We start from the raw sequence: 14,332 nt of genomic DNA, 5'->3' as shown, positions 1-14,332 counted from the left end.
TGAAGGGAAATCTTAACGCTGCAGCATACAATGACATTCCAGCAGATTCTGTGCTTCCAACTTTGTGGCAACAGTTTGGGAAGGACCTTTCCTTTTTCAGCATGACAGTGCCCCTATGCACAAAGTGAGGTCCATACTGAAATGGTTTGTCGATCGGTGTGGAAGAACCTGACTGGCCTGCATAGAGCCCTGACCTCAACACCATCGAACACCTTTGGGATGAAGTGGAACGCCGACTGCGAGCCAGGCCTAATCACCTAACGTCAGTGCCCGACCTCGCTAATGCTCTTGTGGCTGAAGTCCCCGTAGCAATGTTCCAACATCTAGTGGAAAGCCTAACCAGAAGAGTGGAGGCTGTTGTATCAGGTGTCCACATCATTTTGTCATGTAGTGTACCATCACACAGACGCAAACACCCACAAACACAGTTGTTGTTTTGTTGCCCTTTTCTGTGCAGCACGCGGTTTCCACTGTGCTTACCCAATTAGCAGAATAGTACTCAATGTTCTCTTTATCTTTCTCAGCATTTAATAGTCTCTTTATCTTATTTTTCTTGAGTTACATTTTTTTTTTTTTATCCTTCAATCCACCTTTTGGCTTTACTCTCTTGTCTCTCTCCTTTTATATTTTTGTCCCCCCCACCCCAGTCTCTTTCCGGGTCTGGGATGTCCATAGATATCGTCCCCACGTGTCTACTGCAGGTACTGCAAACTTGCACGTCTTCTTTTCAACCTCCCTTCGCCGTCTCTTTCTCTTTATTTCCTTATACTTTGGGTGTTAGCATGTTGCTAAACACTGGCCCAGGGCCAGTTAGGTGATTGTTAGGGTTTGGCTAGCGCATGTGTGGTGCGCTCTCCCTTGCAAAATGGCTGCCGTGGCATCACCCAGGTGTGAGCTGAGGTGTTTCTCCTGTACAATGTAAAGCACTTTGAGCATAGGTGTATATAAATCCAATCCATTAGAGATCGACCGATTATTGGAGGACCAAAAAAATCCGATACCGATTAATCGGACAATTTTTATATATATATTTGTAATAATGACAATTACAACAATACTGAATGAACACTTTTATTTTAACTTAATATAATACATAAATAAAATCTATTTAGTCTCAAATAATGAAACATGTTCAATTTGGTTTAAATAATGCAAAAACAAGGTGTTGAAGAAAGTAAAAGTGCAATATGTGCCATGTAAAAAAGCTAAAGTTTAAGTTCCTTGCTCAGAACATGAGAACATATGAAAGCTGGTGGTTCCTTTTAAGATGAGTCTTCAATATTCCCAGATAATACGTTTTAGGTTGTAGTAATTATAGGACTATTTCTCTCTCTACCATTTGTATTTCATATACCTTTGACTATTGGATGTTCTAATAGGTACTTTAGTATTGCCAGCCTAATTTCGGGAGTTGATAGGCTTGAAGTCATAAACAGCACAATGCTTGAAACACAGTGAAGAGCTGCTGGCAAACGCAGGAAAGTGCTGTTTGAATGAATGCTTACGAGCCTGCTGCTGCCTTCCACCGCTCAGTCAGACTGCTCTATCAAATATCAAATCATAGACTTAATATAATAAACACAGAAATACGAGCCTTTGGTCATTAATATGGTAAAATCCGGAAACTATCATTTTGAAAATAAAACGTTTATTCTTTCAGTGAAATACGGAACCGTTCCATATTTTATCTAATGGGTGGCATCCCTAAGTCTAAATAATGCTGTTACATTGCATAATTATGTAAATTTCTGGCAAATTAATTACGGTCTTTGTTAGGAAGAAATGGTCTTTCACACAGTTCTCAACGAGCCAGGCGGCCCAAACTGCTGCATATACCCTGACTCTGCTTGCACAGAACGCAAGAGAAGTGACACAATTTCCTTCGTTAAAATACATTCATGTTAGCAGGCAATATTCACTAAATATGCAGGTTTTAAAAAATATATACTTGTGTATTGATTTTAAGAAAGGCATTGATGTTTATGGTTAGGTACACATTGGTGCAACGACAGTGCTTTTTTTCGCTAATGCGCTTGTTAAATCATCACCCGTTTGGTGAAGTAGGCTGGGATTTGATGATAAATTAACATGCACCGCATTGATTATATGCAACGCAGGACAAGCTAGTAATATCATCAACCATGTGTAGTTAACTAGTGATTATGTTAAGATTGATTGATGTTTTTTATAAGATAAGTTCAATGCTAGCTAGCAACTTACCTAGGCTCCTTTCTGCACTCGCGTAACAAGTGGTCAGCCTGCCACGCAGTCTCCTCGTGGAGTGCGATGTAATCGCCCACAATCGGCGTCCAAAAATGCCGATTTACCGATTTGTTATGAAAACTTGAAATTGCCCCTAATTAATCGGTCAACCTCTACAATCCATGAATATTATTGTTATTCTAAGCTAACTCTAAGGAGCACTCTACCTACCTGCAGCCAGAGAGCCTGCTCTATGCCCATAGTCCACCCTCTCTTATGTAACAGTTGCCCATCTTTGTTGTAGCGCTAAAAGATAGGTCTGTAAACACCAAACAGTCGAGTGATGTTTGTAGGCCTTTACCCTCCCCCATTACATCTCTGGTGTCAAAGGAGGGGTGAGACCGGAGTATTGTTGAGGGAACTGTATATGCATGAATGGTGTTTTCGTCTTGACTCAAATTACATGAACTCTTTCTCTCTCCCTCTCTTTGTTTGCTCTCCGCTCGGACTCGTCTGGCCACTCAGCAGGGCGAGGATCGCTCCTCCTCCCTGTCTCCCACAGGTAAGACACCAGTCACACTATTCCTCCATTTCCCTCTACGGTTACATCACGGCTGCCATACACTGCTCGGTGCAGCTTGTCCTACTGGCTTCCAGAGAAACCAGATTATAAATGGATGTGAACTTGAGCGGCTTCCAACACACTCCTCCCTCTCCTTACTAATTTACTAATTTCTGTATTCCAAATTGACCACTACCCCCTAGACGTTCCTGTGGATCTGAAAGGATTTTACTCCACTGTCTATTCACTCTGCCGCTCTCCCACCTGCTCACATCCTGTTCTGCTTGCAGCCCTCCAATCACCTTCTTACCCTGGACCTGTTGCCCCGCCCTCCTGCCAGGGGCCCGCCCAGCGGCCAGACAGCTTCTTGTTTCGCCTCAGCCAGAAGGAAGAGCAGAGGAGAGGTATGTCACCGGATCACAACCTCTGGATCTTGGCTGCATGGCCTTGGGAGCTTTCAGAAGAGAGTGTTGGTACCTCTTGAGCGTGCAATGTGCATGTCACAATTGAGTGTCGTATGTGACATTGTTCTGGTAACTGTGTCTGGGCTGATAGACATGTCTGGATGGGATCCTGCAAAGTCATTGAGCAACACTGTAGATAGTTGATCAAAATAGAAGGGGGGCGGTGGGGAATAATTTTCAACGTGGACAGATTTCTGTTTGAAATGGGGGAGGGGAAATTGTCGGCTTTTTGACTTGTATGTATGATGTATGATGTTCAGCTCTGTTGGTTTTCTGATCCCATCTGTTACTTTGAGTGCTGTCTGACTATAGGTCAGAGTTCCGCCTGTCTGTTGCTGTAGAGTTCCGCCTGTCTGTTGCTGTAGAGTTCCGCCTGTCTGTCTGCTGTGGAGCTCCGCCTGTCTGTCTGCTGTGGAGCTCCGCCTGTCTGCTGTAGAGTTCCGCTGTAGAGTTCCGCCTGTCTCTCGGCTGTAGAGTTCCGCCTGTCTCTCGGCTGTAGAGTTCCGCCTGTCTCTCGGCTGTAGAGTTCCGCCTGTCTCTCGGCTGTAGAGTTCCGCCTGTCTCTCGGCTGTAGAGTTCCGCCTGTCTCTCGGCTGTAGAGTTCCGCCTGTCTCTCGGCTGTAGAGTTCCGCCTGTCTCTCGGCTGTAGAGTTCCGCCTGTCTCTCGGCTGTAGAGTTCCGCCTGTCTCTCGGCTGTAGAGTTCCGCCTGTCTCTCGGCTGTAGAGTTCCGCCTGTCTCTCGGCTGTGGAGTTCCGCCTGTCTCTCGGCTGTGGAGTTCCGCCTGTCTCTCGGCTGTGGAGTTCCGCCTGTCTCTCGGCTGTGGAGTTCCGCCTGTCTCTCGGCTGTGGAGTTCCGCCTGTCTCTCGGCTGTGGAGTTCCGCCTGTCTCTCGGCTGTGGAGTTCCGCCTGTCTCTCGGCTGTGGAGTTCCGCCTGTCTCTCGGCTGTGGAGTTCCGCCTGTCTCTCGGCTGTGGAGTTCCGCCTGTCTCTCGGCTGTGGAGTTCCGCCTGTCTCTCGGCTGTGGAGTTCCGCCTGTCTCTCGGCTGTGGAGTTCCGCCTGTCTCTCGGCTGTGGAGTTCCGCCTGTCTCTCGGCTGTGGAGTTCCGCCTGTCTCTCGGCTGTGGAGTTCCGCCTGTCTCTCGGCTGTGGAGTTCCGCCTGTCTCTCGGCTGTGGAGTTCCGCCTGTCTACTGTAGTTTGTCTTCTGCATTGTTTGCCAGGCGTCTGATCATGCCATTGTATCTGTAGAGAGCTGGACTTCACCCTCTTCAGAATAAATGATTAGCACCCATTCTGCTTTCACCAGCTTTTGATCTTGTATGTGTATGTTTGAGCCTGTCTGGTTCTGCCTTCCCCCCCAGGTGATGGTGCCGCCCCCAGGCCGGAGCCTGAAGAGGTGACCCCTACCCAGCCTCAAGGCCCCATGGGAGAGGAGGCTGCTCTGGTGGAGCAACTGCGGAAGGTGAACAACACCCGACAAACAGATTCTCCCCCCTTTTGACCAAGCCATTAGGGCCTGGAGTTTCTACTGGGTTCCTTGGCCCATATTCATAAAGCATTTCAGAGGAGAAGTGCTGAACTAGAATCTTCAGATCATAATTAGATGGACACGGGACCTGATCCTAGATCAGCACTCCTACTCTGAGATGCTTTATGAGCCCAGGTCAGATCACAAGGTCAGGAAAAACTCCTGGCCCTACTTGTGCTAATCCCCCTGTAATTGTGTCCTGCTCTATTTTGTAGAACATAGAGTCACGTCTGAAAGTGTCCTTGCCCAGCGACCTGGGAGCAGCACTGACCGACGGGGTCGTCCTCTGCCATCTGGCAAATCATGTGCGGCCACGATCCGTACCCAGCATCCATGTGCCCTCCCCTGCTGTGGTGAGTGTTTGTGTGTGCACGTTATGCGTGTGCTGTGCGTGCATACCATACGTGCATTAGTGAGAATTCATCCTAAAACTGACATTAGTCAGTCAGGAACACTACACTTCAAGCATATCAATACAACAATGCTCCTTTTTACTTTGCCATACATTTGCATTTGGGTTATGATCAGACACTGCATATGTCCCAAATGGCACCCTATTCCCTACATAGTGCACTACTGTGACCGTAGGCCCTGGTCAAAAGCAGTGCACTATACAGGTAATAGGGTGCCATTTGAGACAAGCCGCTGTCGTTGTGCTTATCGTTGTCTCTGTCCATCAAGCCCAAACTGACGATGGCCAAGTGTCGGCGGAACGTGGAGAACTTTCTGGAGGCGTGTCGCAGGATCGGGGTTCCACAGGTAAGACCTTCACACTAGTTGAATAAAGGACTGGTATACAACTCACTAGTCCTCATGCTAAAACGTCTGTGTGTTTGTGATGGGTTAGAAAAAGCATGTGATACAAGAGAACCTGTACTGACGGACTGTTCTTCAGATTTTAATTTGCTAGCAGCAGACGGTGACCTCACCAATATAATGAAATACCTAAGGGCTACTGTCAGTGCAGGTTTTTCTCTTCTGTCATAAGATTTCTTCCCTCTACTACTCTGCTTTTTGTATCAACACTAAAGTTTAGCCTCGTTCTCTGTCCCTGCTCTTTTTATCAGTTGACTCCAGCTAACTCAACTGGCAACCTGCAGAGCTTTCGTAAACTTGACTTGGAGAGCCGCTTGCCTGTTACTAACAGTAACTTTCTCTTTCTGCTCCTCCGCTCTTCTTCCTTTTAACCGTAACACTTCCCCCTCAAACTCATCTTCCATCTGTCCGTCCAAACACACAACTCCCCTATCTATGTAATTGTATCCTTTGCCTGCCCATTCTCTCCCCTGCTTCATCTCCCATGGGACAGGAGAGGCTGTGCACAGTGGAGGAGGTTCTGGATGGCCGGGGAGGCTGTGTTTACGGGACGCTGGGGGTCCTGCTTTCCATGGCTCCTCCCCCCCTCCTAATGCCTTCTCCCCCGGCCCAGCTGGCAGGCTTCACCCTCTTCTATCTGTCCACCATGTCTGTGCTGTGTGCCCTGTACTGCAACCTGGTGCCCCACCTCTGAACTGTCTGTCTGGACCACACAACCCCTTCCTCACCTTACCCAACTGGCTCTCCACCACTCGTACACACACATGCGCGCTCACACACCACTCGCACTCCTACGCGCTTCTCATTTCATATTGCGCCGACTCCCATCACCACAGCGGTATCCATTCAGACGCAGCAGAACTCGACAAGGGAAAAACGCAAGAATGAGAGTGGACCTCTCTGTCCCACTCTACCATAACAAAGAGGAGCGCTCGCCACTGCCCGGTTTGCCATCCACTGAAAAGGGAACAACTCCATATGCCAAAAGCCATATAGTAGGTTTTATCTTCTGTTGTTCCAGTTGTTTGTTGGGGAAGGTTACTTTCTTCCACTCAAGGAGTGGCGAGGTGGACCTTCAATGCTCCCTCGTTACCCTTCTGTGATGTACTGGCACTGCCCCCATTGAGAGAGACAGCGAGACCCGGAGGTTGCTATGTTGTCAATGAGCTGTCTGCTACTGTACCTACCTACTGAACCTCCGTCTGTGCCTTAAGTTTGTCCGCCTGCCGACGTGTGTGTGCGTGTGTTTTTTAGATGGAACCTTCCCACCCGAAAGCGCTTCCATTGCACAGATAACATCAAAGTAGGAGTGCTTGTCATATGTAGCCTACGTGCTTCCTCCTCCACCGACTGCCTCTGAGAAGAAACAACCACGAGTAATCTGACCATTCAACGCCCTATCACTTCTCTTCTTTCCTGACTCGAACACGGCTTCGCCTTAGCTGCAAAGTCAGTCGGACGTTTTTGCCTAATCAAGAAGAGAGCAGGTAGCCGAGGGTAATTTGTAAGCCTTTGAGTCCTTGCTGACGCACAATCAAGTATCCTACAGGCACCTTTTTCTCCTTGACTGTCTGTGATCGAGCCCCCCTCTGTCCTATTGTGGCTCCGGGGTGATGTTACCCCTAGGTACAGATCTAGGATCTGCTTCCCCTTCCCCAATCCTAACCATAGTGGAACTGAAATGCTCAAATCAACCTACATTTTACATGTCGACATTAGGTAACGTTGTTGAACGTGATGTTATGAAAATGCTTTTAAAACATATGATAGGTTTTGGAGCACCTAGCACAAGCTTGGAAAGATGTGGCCACAGCCATATTGAAAAAAACGTCACGGGAATGGTAGAGCGTCCGCACCGAACTGTACGCATGGCTTTTTGTTCAAGAAGTGAATAAACGAAAAGCTAAAACTACCAATTTGAGATGGAACAACCATAAAACAATAACAATCATGTTAACAAGCCTGTATTGTCCTGTCAAAAAATCCACTTGCATAAGTTTTGAGCTTAGTCAGATGTAGGCTATATAATTGTAATTTTCACATGGGCAGGGGCATCGGATCTACTGTTTCCCGACATTAGTAAGGAGCTAAATACATGACGTCCACAATAGCAAAGCAGTTAGCTAGCATTGAATAAACTTGTATAGTCCAGTCAATAACCCAATTGCACATGTGTTTGTGTTCATTCAGCGAGCAAGGTCTAGCTGTGTTAAACATTACAGTAGTTTAGACGGGCATCGATCGTACTGTTAGCCGAAGTTAGCCATCAAGCTAGCTAAGAGCAAAAAGCTTAGCTAACCGCCTGGTAGTGCCCACAATAATAGTCACTTTTGTAGGCACATGGTGTACACTATGCATACAACAGTATTCAATATGGTTTGCAGTGAGGGACTTCAGATGTGCCAAACCTAAGCGAGGCTAGCTGGGCTAGAAACAGCTGACTAGTAAAACAAGTATTCAGTTAATGCAAGCTAACGTTAGCTACAGACACGTAGGTTGTTAAATGTCCACTCCTATTAAATCAATTGCAGCTAGTAGTCAGACTTACCACACGATGCTGCCAGTATCCATAGTAAAATTCTGCACTGTCGCAAGCTGTTCTGATAACATCGCTAGCTAACTAACAAAATATCCATCAATGATAGCTGAGCTTGGAGTGGTTTTGGTCTTACTACCTAGCTATGATAGCCCAACTTGCACAAGTTCATTTTTTATTTGACTACGTAAGTCAGTTAAGAACAAGTTCTTATTTACAATGACTGCCTACCAAGAGGCAAAATACCTCCTGTGAGAATGGGGGATAAAAAATGATAATGTAGGACAAAACACACATCACGACGAAAGAGACAACTACACAACATGACAGAAACACATGACAGCACAACATAGTAGCAACACATCATGACAACATCGCCACATGGTAGCAGCACAAACATGGTAGATAACAATAGATCGTGTTAAGCAACCACAAGTGTCAGTAAGAGTGTCCATGATTGAGTCTTTGAATGTTGAGATTGAGATAAAACTGTCCAGTTTGAGTGTTTGTTGCAGCTCGTTTCCAGTCGCTAGCTGCAGCGAACTGAAAAGACGAGCGGCCCAGGGATGTGTGTAATTTGGGGACCTTTAACAGAATAGGACTGGCAGAACGGGTGGAGTATGTGGAAGATGAGTGTTGCAGTAGGCATCTCAGATAGGGGGAGTGATGCCTAAGAGGGTTTTATAAATAAGCATCAACCAGTGGGTCTTGCGCTGGGTATACAGAGATGGGAGTATAGAGTGCAAGGATGTGTCCTATAAGGAGCATTGGTGGCAAATCTGATGGCCGAATGGTAAAGCACATCTAGCCACTCGAGAGCACCCTTACCTGCTGATCTATAAATTACGTCTTTGTAATGTAGCATGGGTAGGATGGTCATCTGAATTAAGGTTAGTTTGGCTGCTGGGGTGAAAGAGGAGCGATTACGATAGAAAAAAAACAACTCTAGATTTTACCTTAGCCTGCAGCTTGGATATGTGCTGAGAGAATGACAGTGTACTGTCTAGCCATACTCCCAAATACAATTTATAGACATGTCTGGAAGCCACTCAAGTTCACACTGCACGCAGTAGTCAATGAGGCAATTTTCTAATGTTTTTTTTGTACTGGTTTAAGGGTTTGAACTTGCTTCTTTATCACATTTGGTTATCAAACGCCCTTTTAACTTACTACAATGTTTCACTTTGTCTTTAACCTTTAGTAGGTAAAATGCTAAACTGACCCAAGATCAGTGTAGGGGCAACTTCACTCTACCCCCATTTTGTATCTCTGGTGTGTGATGAATGTGTTTAACGCTAGCCTGGTTCCAGATGTGTTTGTGCGGGCAAGATGGCACAAACAGATCTGGGACCAGTCTATGTAGGCACAAGCTGTGGTAACAATCAGCCCCAGGATATGGCAGGACTACAGTGCCTTCTGAAAGTTTTCACACCCCTTAACTTTTTCCACATTTTGTCACAAAAACTTATTGATTTCAGCGTTCAATTTTTAATTAAAAACATAATTCCACTTTAACAAAATGTGGAAAAAGTCAAAAGGTGTGAATACTTTCTGAAGGCACTGTATATCGCAATGAGTGCTCTTATACCGTTCTATACGAAGACAAAGCACATATTTTGTGAGAGAGTGAATCTGTGGTTTGTTCCAAATAGGACCCTATTCTTTATAGTGCACTACTTTTAATCAGATTCCTATGTGCCCCCTGGTTAGAAGTAGTGCACTCAATAGGGAATAGGGTGCCATTCGGGGGACGCAGGCTGTGTGTGTAGTTTGTTGTTGGTCTATGCTGAATGACAAGGAGTAATGTCTCCTCTGGCTTTGAAGAGCGGTGTGTATGTTCTCTCTGTCAGTGGTCTGTTTGCTTCCAGTGTGTGTAACCACCTGCCTATCTCTCCTGTGTCTTCTGTTGTTGACCTTTCAACTCTTTCCCAGAGCTCCTCCTTTCACAATAAAATGAACCAAATATTTGGTGTGACTTCCTTCCTCTTTGCCGCCTGTCTTCTCTCCTCGCTACTTCTGCTTCTATTCAGCTTGTTCTCTCTCTCCTGCTCCCTCCATATTTGCTCCTGTGGGATATGTTGTTCAGTGGGTGTCTCAGTTCACAAGTCCCTACTTATTGTAACCCTGTGCCTGTGTTTGCACACCTGCTCCCTGCTCCGCTTCCATGCTCTCCTCAAGGTCATGCCGTTTGGATCCCATTCACCTCCTTTTCCATCTTATGTTGAGTTTGTCTTTCCATTTGTGTTGATTTCTGTTATCTTTTGGTAGTTTGTTATTATTTACCCATCCATTGACATACCCTTTTTTGTTCTCCCGTTTCCCCTCCCTTTGTTGTCTGTGTGCGTGTGCTCTTCATCTGGCCTCAGACCCAGCTGTGCCTGCCCCTCCACATCCTGGAGGAGAGAGGGCTCCCCCTGGTGGCCGGGACGGTACGTGCGCTCCTGGAGCTGGCCCCGCCCAAATACACAACCTCCCCTGCCACCACCACTAACCCTCTGGCCATGTAGGGCAGCAGAGTTCCACACTCACTCATGGATGGACAGATACAGGACCCACCCTCTCGCTCTCCGAATGTACGTTATATGGCTTTCCCTCTCGACCACCCCCCACTTCCCCTCAACCCTAGACCCCCTCCCCCTCAACCATACAGAGTCACCCAGCCTTCCCAGACAGGTCTTCCCCAATGAAGAGAGAAGAGGGAGCACGAGTGCGTCAAAGAAAGGGATGACTGTCTCTTCCTCTGTGTCCTCACACAGACTGCTTACGACTTGCAGCCTCTAAAGACTGACGGACGAACAGATGGACAACCGAGATTGTCCCAGACAAACAGTCAGTTGGACGGCGAGTAAGAGTGGTTTTTTATTTTCTATTATTAGTCATTTGACTTCTCTCTCCATCCTCCTCTTATCTATGTTCAGTAGGGGTTGTTTTATTTTCTATTATTATTTCATATCATTTTTCATATTCCTTTTACTTTCACATGTTAGATCCTTGCATGTCAGAGGGGTTGGGTGGGTGTATGGGGAAGGGTTAGGAGACTAGGAAGTTGTCGGTTGCATAAGTAACCTTTTAAGGTCATGTGCTACAAAGAGAAACAATAACGGTGGTGGTCTGTCGTCATGGGAACATTGATGCTGCCAACACTTAAAATGGCTGTTATTAAATGAACCCGTCTTTTTTTTGTTTTGTTATTGTGGTTAAATCACGAGTTGGCTGAATCAAAAACCGATGCTGGATTAGAGAGAGAGAGGGCGCTCCGGGAATCTACGCTTTATACTTTCTCAAAATGTGTACAAAACATTACGAACACCTTCCTAATATTCAGTTACACCCCCAGAACAGCCTCAATTCGTCAGGGCCTAGACTCTACAAGGTGTCGAAAGCATTCTACAGGGGTGCTGGCCCATGATGACTCCAATGCTTCCCACAGTTGTCAAGTTGGCTGGATGTCCTTTGGGTGGTGAACCATTCTTGATACACACTGGAAACTGTAGTGTAAAAAAAAAACAGCAGAGTTGCAGTTCTTGACACAAACCGGTGAGCCTGGCATCTACTACCATACCCCGTTCAAAGGCACTTAAATATCTTCTTGCCCATTCACCCTCTGAATGGCACACATACACAATCCATGTCTCAATTGTCTCAAGTCTAAAAACTCCTTCTTTAACCTGTCTCCTCCCCTTCATCTACACTGATTTGAAGTGGATTTAATAAAGGATCAGCTTTCACCTGGTCAGTCGGTCATGAAAAGGAGGTTTTCTTAATGTTTTCCACCCTCAGGGTCATTATACAGAAGTGGTGCAAACTGGGACAAAAAAAAAAGCATTTGTATCCTATTTTTCCCCAACTTTCAGCACACGTCTTCCAACATATTTCAGGTGGACATATATACTACTCACACACTTTGTTTGTATTGCATATTTGAAATATTTATCTGAATTTACCTTACCCCCCCCCTCCCAAAAAGTGTTATTACAAAACACAGTGAAAAAGTTGCAATAAAGGAAGAACCATGCACAATAGTGATTATTTTGATTAACCTTCCATTATAGATTCATTGGAGAAATAATTTGCAAACCAAATTGACAAAATAACAGGCGTTTCGGTGGCAAGGGTGTCAATCATAGACATAAATGGAGGACTCCGATAGATATAACTCGTTTCAGTATAGACATTACCATTGAGGGCTTCCACTATTTAAAAGTAGTCAACTGTGTGGGGATTCCTATGGGTTTGGAAGTGATCAGCCAATGATCAGAGAGCATTGGCTTCTTCAAATTGGGTTGCCTATTGTTTGTAAACCAAAGAGTAAGGTAATATCCAGAAGCCAAGACCAAGATTTCTACCAGGACTTTGTTGGTCCCAAGATCCAGACCCAGTGAGTTGAGACCATGACAAGTTAAAGACCGAATGTGGTCTTGGGGGGGGGGGGGGGACTCAGTCAGGCTTTCAATTTACTCCTGAACGTTGTAGTAGTATATAGTAGTAATATTTTTTTCACCTCATCAATCTACACACAATACCCCATATTAACAACGCGGAAGCATTTTTTTTGTTTTAAAATGTATCTAAAAATATTTTTTTAAATGAAATATCTTATTTACGTAACTATTCAGATCTTTTGCTATGAGACTCGAAATTGAGCTCAGGTGCATCCTGTTTCCATTGATCATCCTTGAGCTGTTACTACAACTTGATTGGGCATGATTTGCAGAGGCACACACCTGTCTATATAAGCTCCAACAGTTGACAGTGCATGTTAGAGCAAAAACCAAGCCATGAGGTCGAAGAAATTGTCCGTAGGGGAAGGGTACCAAAAAATGTCTGCAGCATTGAAGGTCCCCAAAAACACAGTGGCCTCCATTATTCTTACGTTTGGAACCACCAAGTCTCTTCCTAGAGCTAGGAGGTAAACAAAGAACCCAATGGTCATTCTGACAGAGCTCCCGAGTTCCTCTGTGGAGATGGGAGGACCTTCCAGAAGGACAACCATCTCTGCAGCACTCCACCAATCAGGCCTTTATGGTAGAGTGGCCAGACGGAAGCCACTCCTCAGTAAAATGCACTTGACAGCCCGCTTTGAGTTTGCCGAGAGGCACCCAAAGGACTCTCAGACCATCAGAAACAAGATTCTCTGCTCTGATGAAACCAACTCTTTGGCCTGAATACCAAGTGTCACGTCTGGAGGAAACCTGGCACCATCACTAAGGTGAAAGATGGTGGTGGTGGCAGCATCATGCTGTGGGGACATTTTTCAGTGGCAGGGACTGGGAGACTAATCAGGATCGAGGGAAAGATGAACAGAGCAAAGTACAGAGATCCTTGATGAAAACCTGCTCCAGAACACTCAGGACCTCAGACTGGGGTGAAGGTTTACCTTCCAACAAGACAATGACCCTAAGCGCACAGCCAAGACAACGCAGGACTGGCTTCAGGACACGTCTCTGAATGTCCTTGAGGGGCCCAGCCAGAGCCTGGAATCTCTGGAGAGACTTGAAAATAGCTGTGCAGCGACGCTCCCCATCCAACCTGACAGAGCTTGAGAGGATCTGCAGAGAAGAATGGGAAGAAACTCCCCAAATATAAGTGTGCTAGGCTTGTAGAGTCAAGGCTGTAATCGCTGCAAAAGGTGCTTCAACAAAGTACGAAATAAAGGGCCTGAATACTTAGGTAAATGTGATATTTCCATTTTTTTCTTTTTTATACATGTGCAAAAATGTTTTTAAAAAACTGTTTTTGCTTCGTCATTATAGGGTATTGTGTGTAGATTGATGAGTGGGAAAAAGTCATGGGGTCTGAATACTTTCTGAATGCACTGTATGTACATCCCAAAAGCGTACTTTACACATTTCTTGATATATGAGATGTTTGGTACTGACACTATTTAAAAATAGATGAAGATTTACCAACTTGCTCAAAAATTTTATCGGAAATGTTTGCAGATAGACTACTCACCATGTGGTCATGCTGGAGAGGGGTGCAATCCCAACACCTGGTGATATTTGTAGGAGTTGCTTAAGGCACAGTCTTTTATTGTGTGTGTTTAGTTAGTGACGTCAAAATGTGGGACAGCATTTTTTTTTTAAATGTTTAAAAATAAACAACTGCTTATTAGATCAGTATCTTTCAATATAATAGAACACCTCTCAAAAGAAATGTGTATAAACAATTACTTTGTACTATATTAATTTAACAATATATTTGGTATTGCCTTAGAACATATTG

General features: G+C 45.3%; 1 protein-coding gene across 16 annotated transcripts in view; it reads left to right on the top strand.

Annotated features, from left to right (window-relative positions):
• LOC139549326 (DISP complex protein LRCH3-like) overlaps positions 1-14,028 on the top strand; it is a 74,537-nt gene extending 60,509 nt beyond the window's left edge. For 2 of the 16 annotated variants that reach the window (XM_071359694.1, XM_071359696.1), the window contains 7 exons: positions 648-701; positions 2,728-2,764; positions 3,055-3,168; positions 4,589-4,689; positions 4,971-5,108; positions 5,437-5,514; positions 6,065-10,091. In XM_071359694.1, coding sequence (XP_071215795.1) covers positions 648-701; positions 2,728-2,764; positions 3,055-3,168; positions 4,589-4,689; positions 4,971-5,108; positions 5,437-5,514; positions 6,065-6,265 — 723 coding nt within the window. In that variant the 3' untranslated portion in view covers positions 6,266-10,091. Of the gene's footprint in view, positions 1-647; positions 702-2,727; positions 2,765-3,054; positions 3,169-4,588; positions 4,690-4,970; positions 5,109-5,436; positions 5,515-6,064; positions 10,092-10,473 lie in introns of those variants that run through there. The other 14 variants (XM_071359697.1, XM_071359704.1, XM_071359702.1 and 11 more) reach the window with 9 other exon arrangements.
• The last annotated feature ends 304 nt before the right edge of the window (positions 14,029-14,332 follow it).

The sequence above is a fragment of the Salvelinus alpinus genome, chromosome 22, assembly GCF_045679555.1.
Source record: "Salvelinus alpinus chromosome 22, SLU_Salpinus.1, whole genome shotgun sequence".
Classification (NCBI taxonomy): Eukaryota; Metazoa; Chordata; class Actinopteri; order Salmoniformes; family Salmonidae; genus Salvelinus; species Salvelinus alpinus.
Note: the sequence above shows the minus strand (reverse complement) of the source record. Positions and strands in the feature narration are given on the sequence as shown.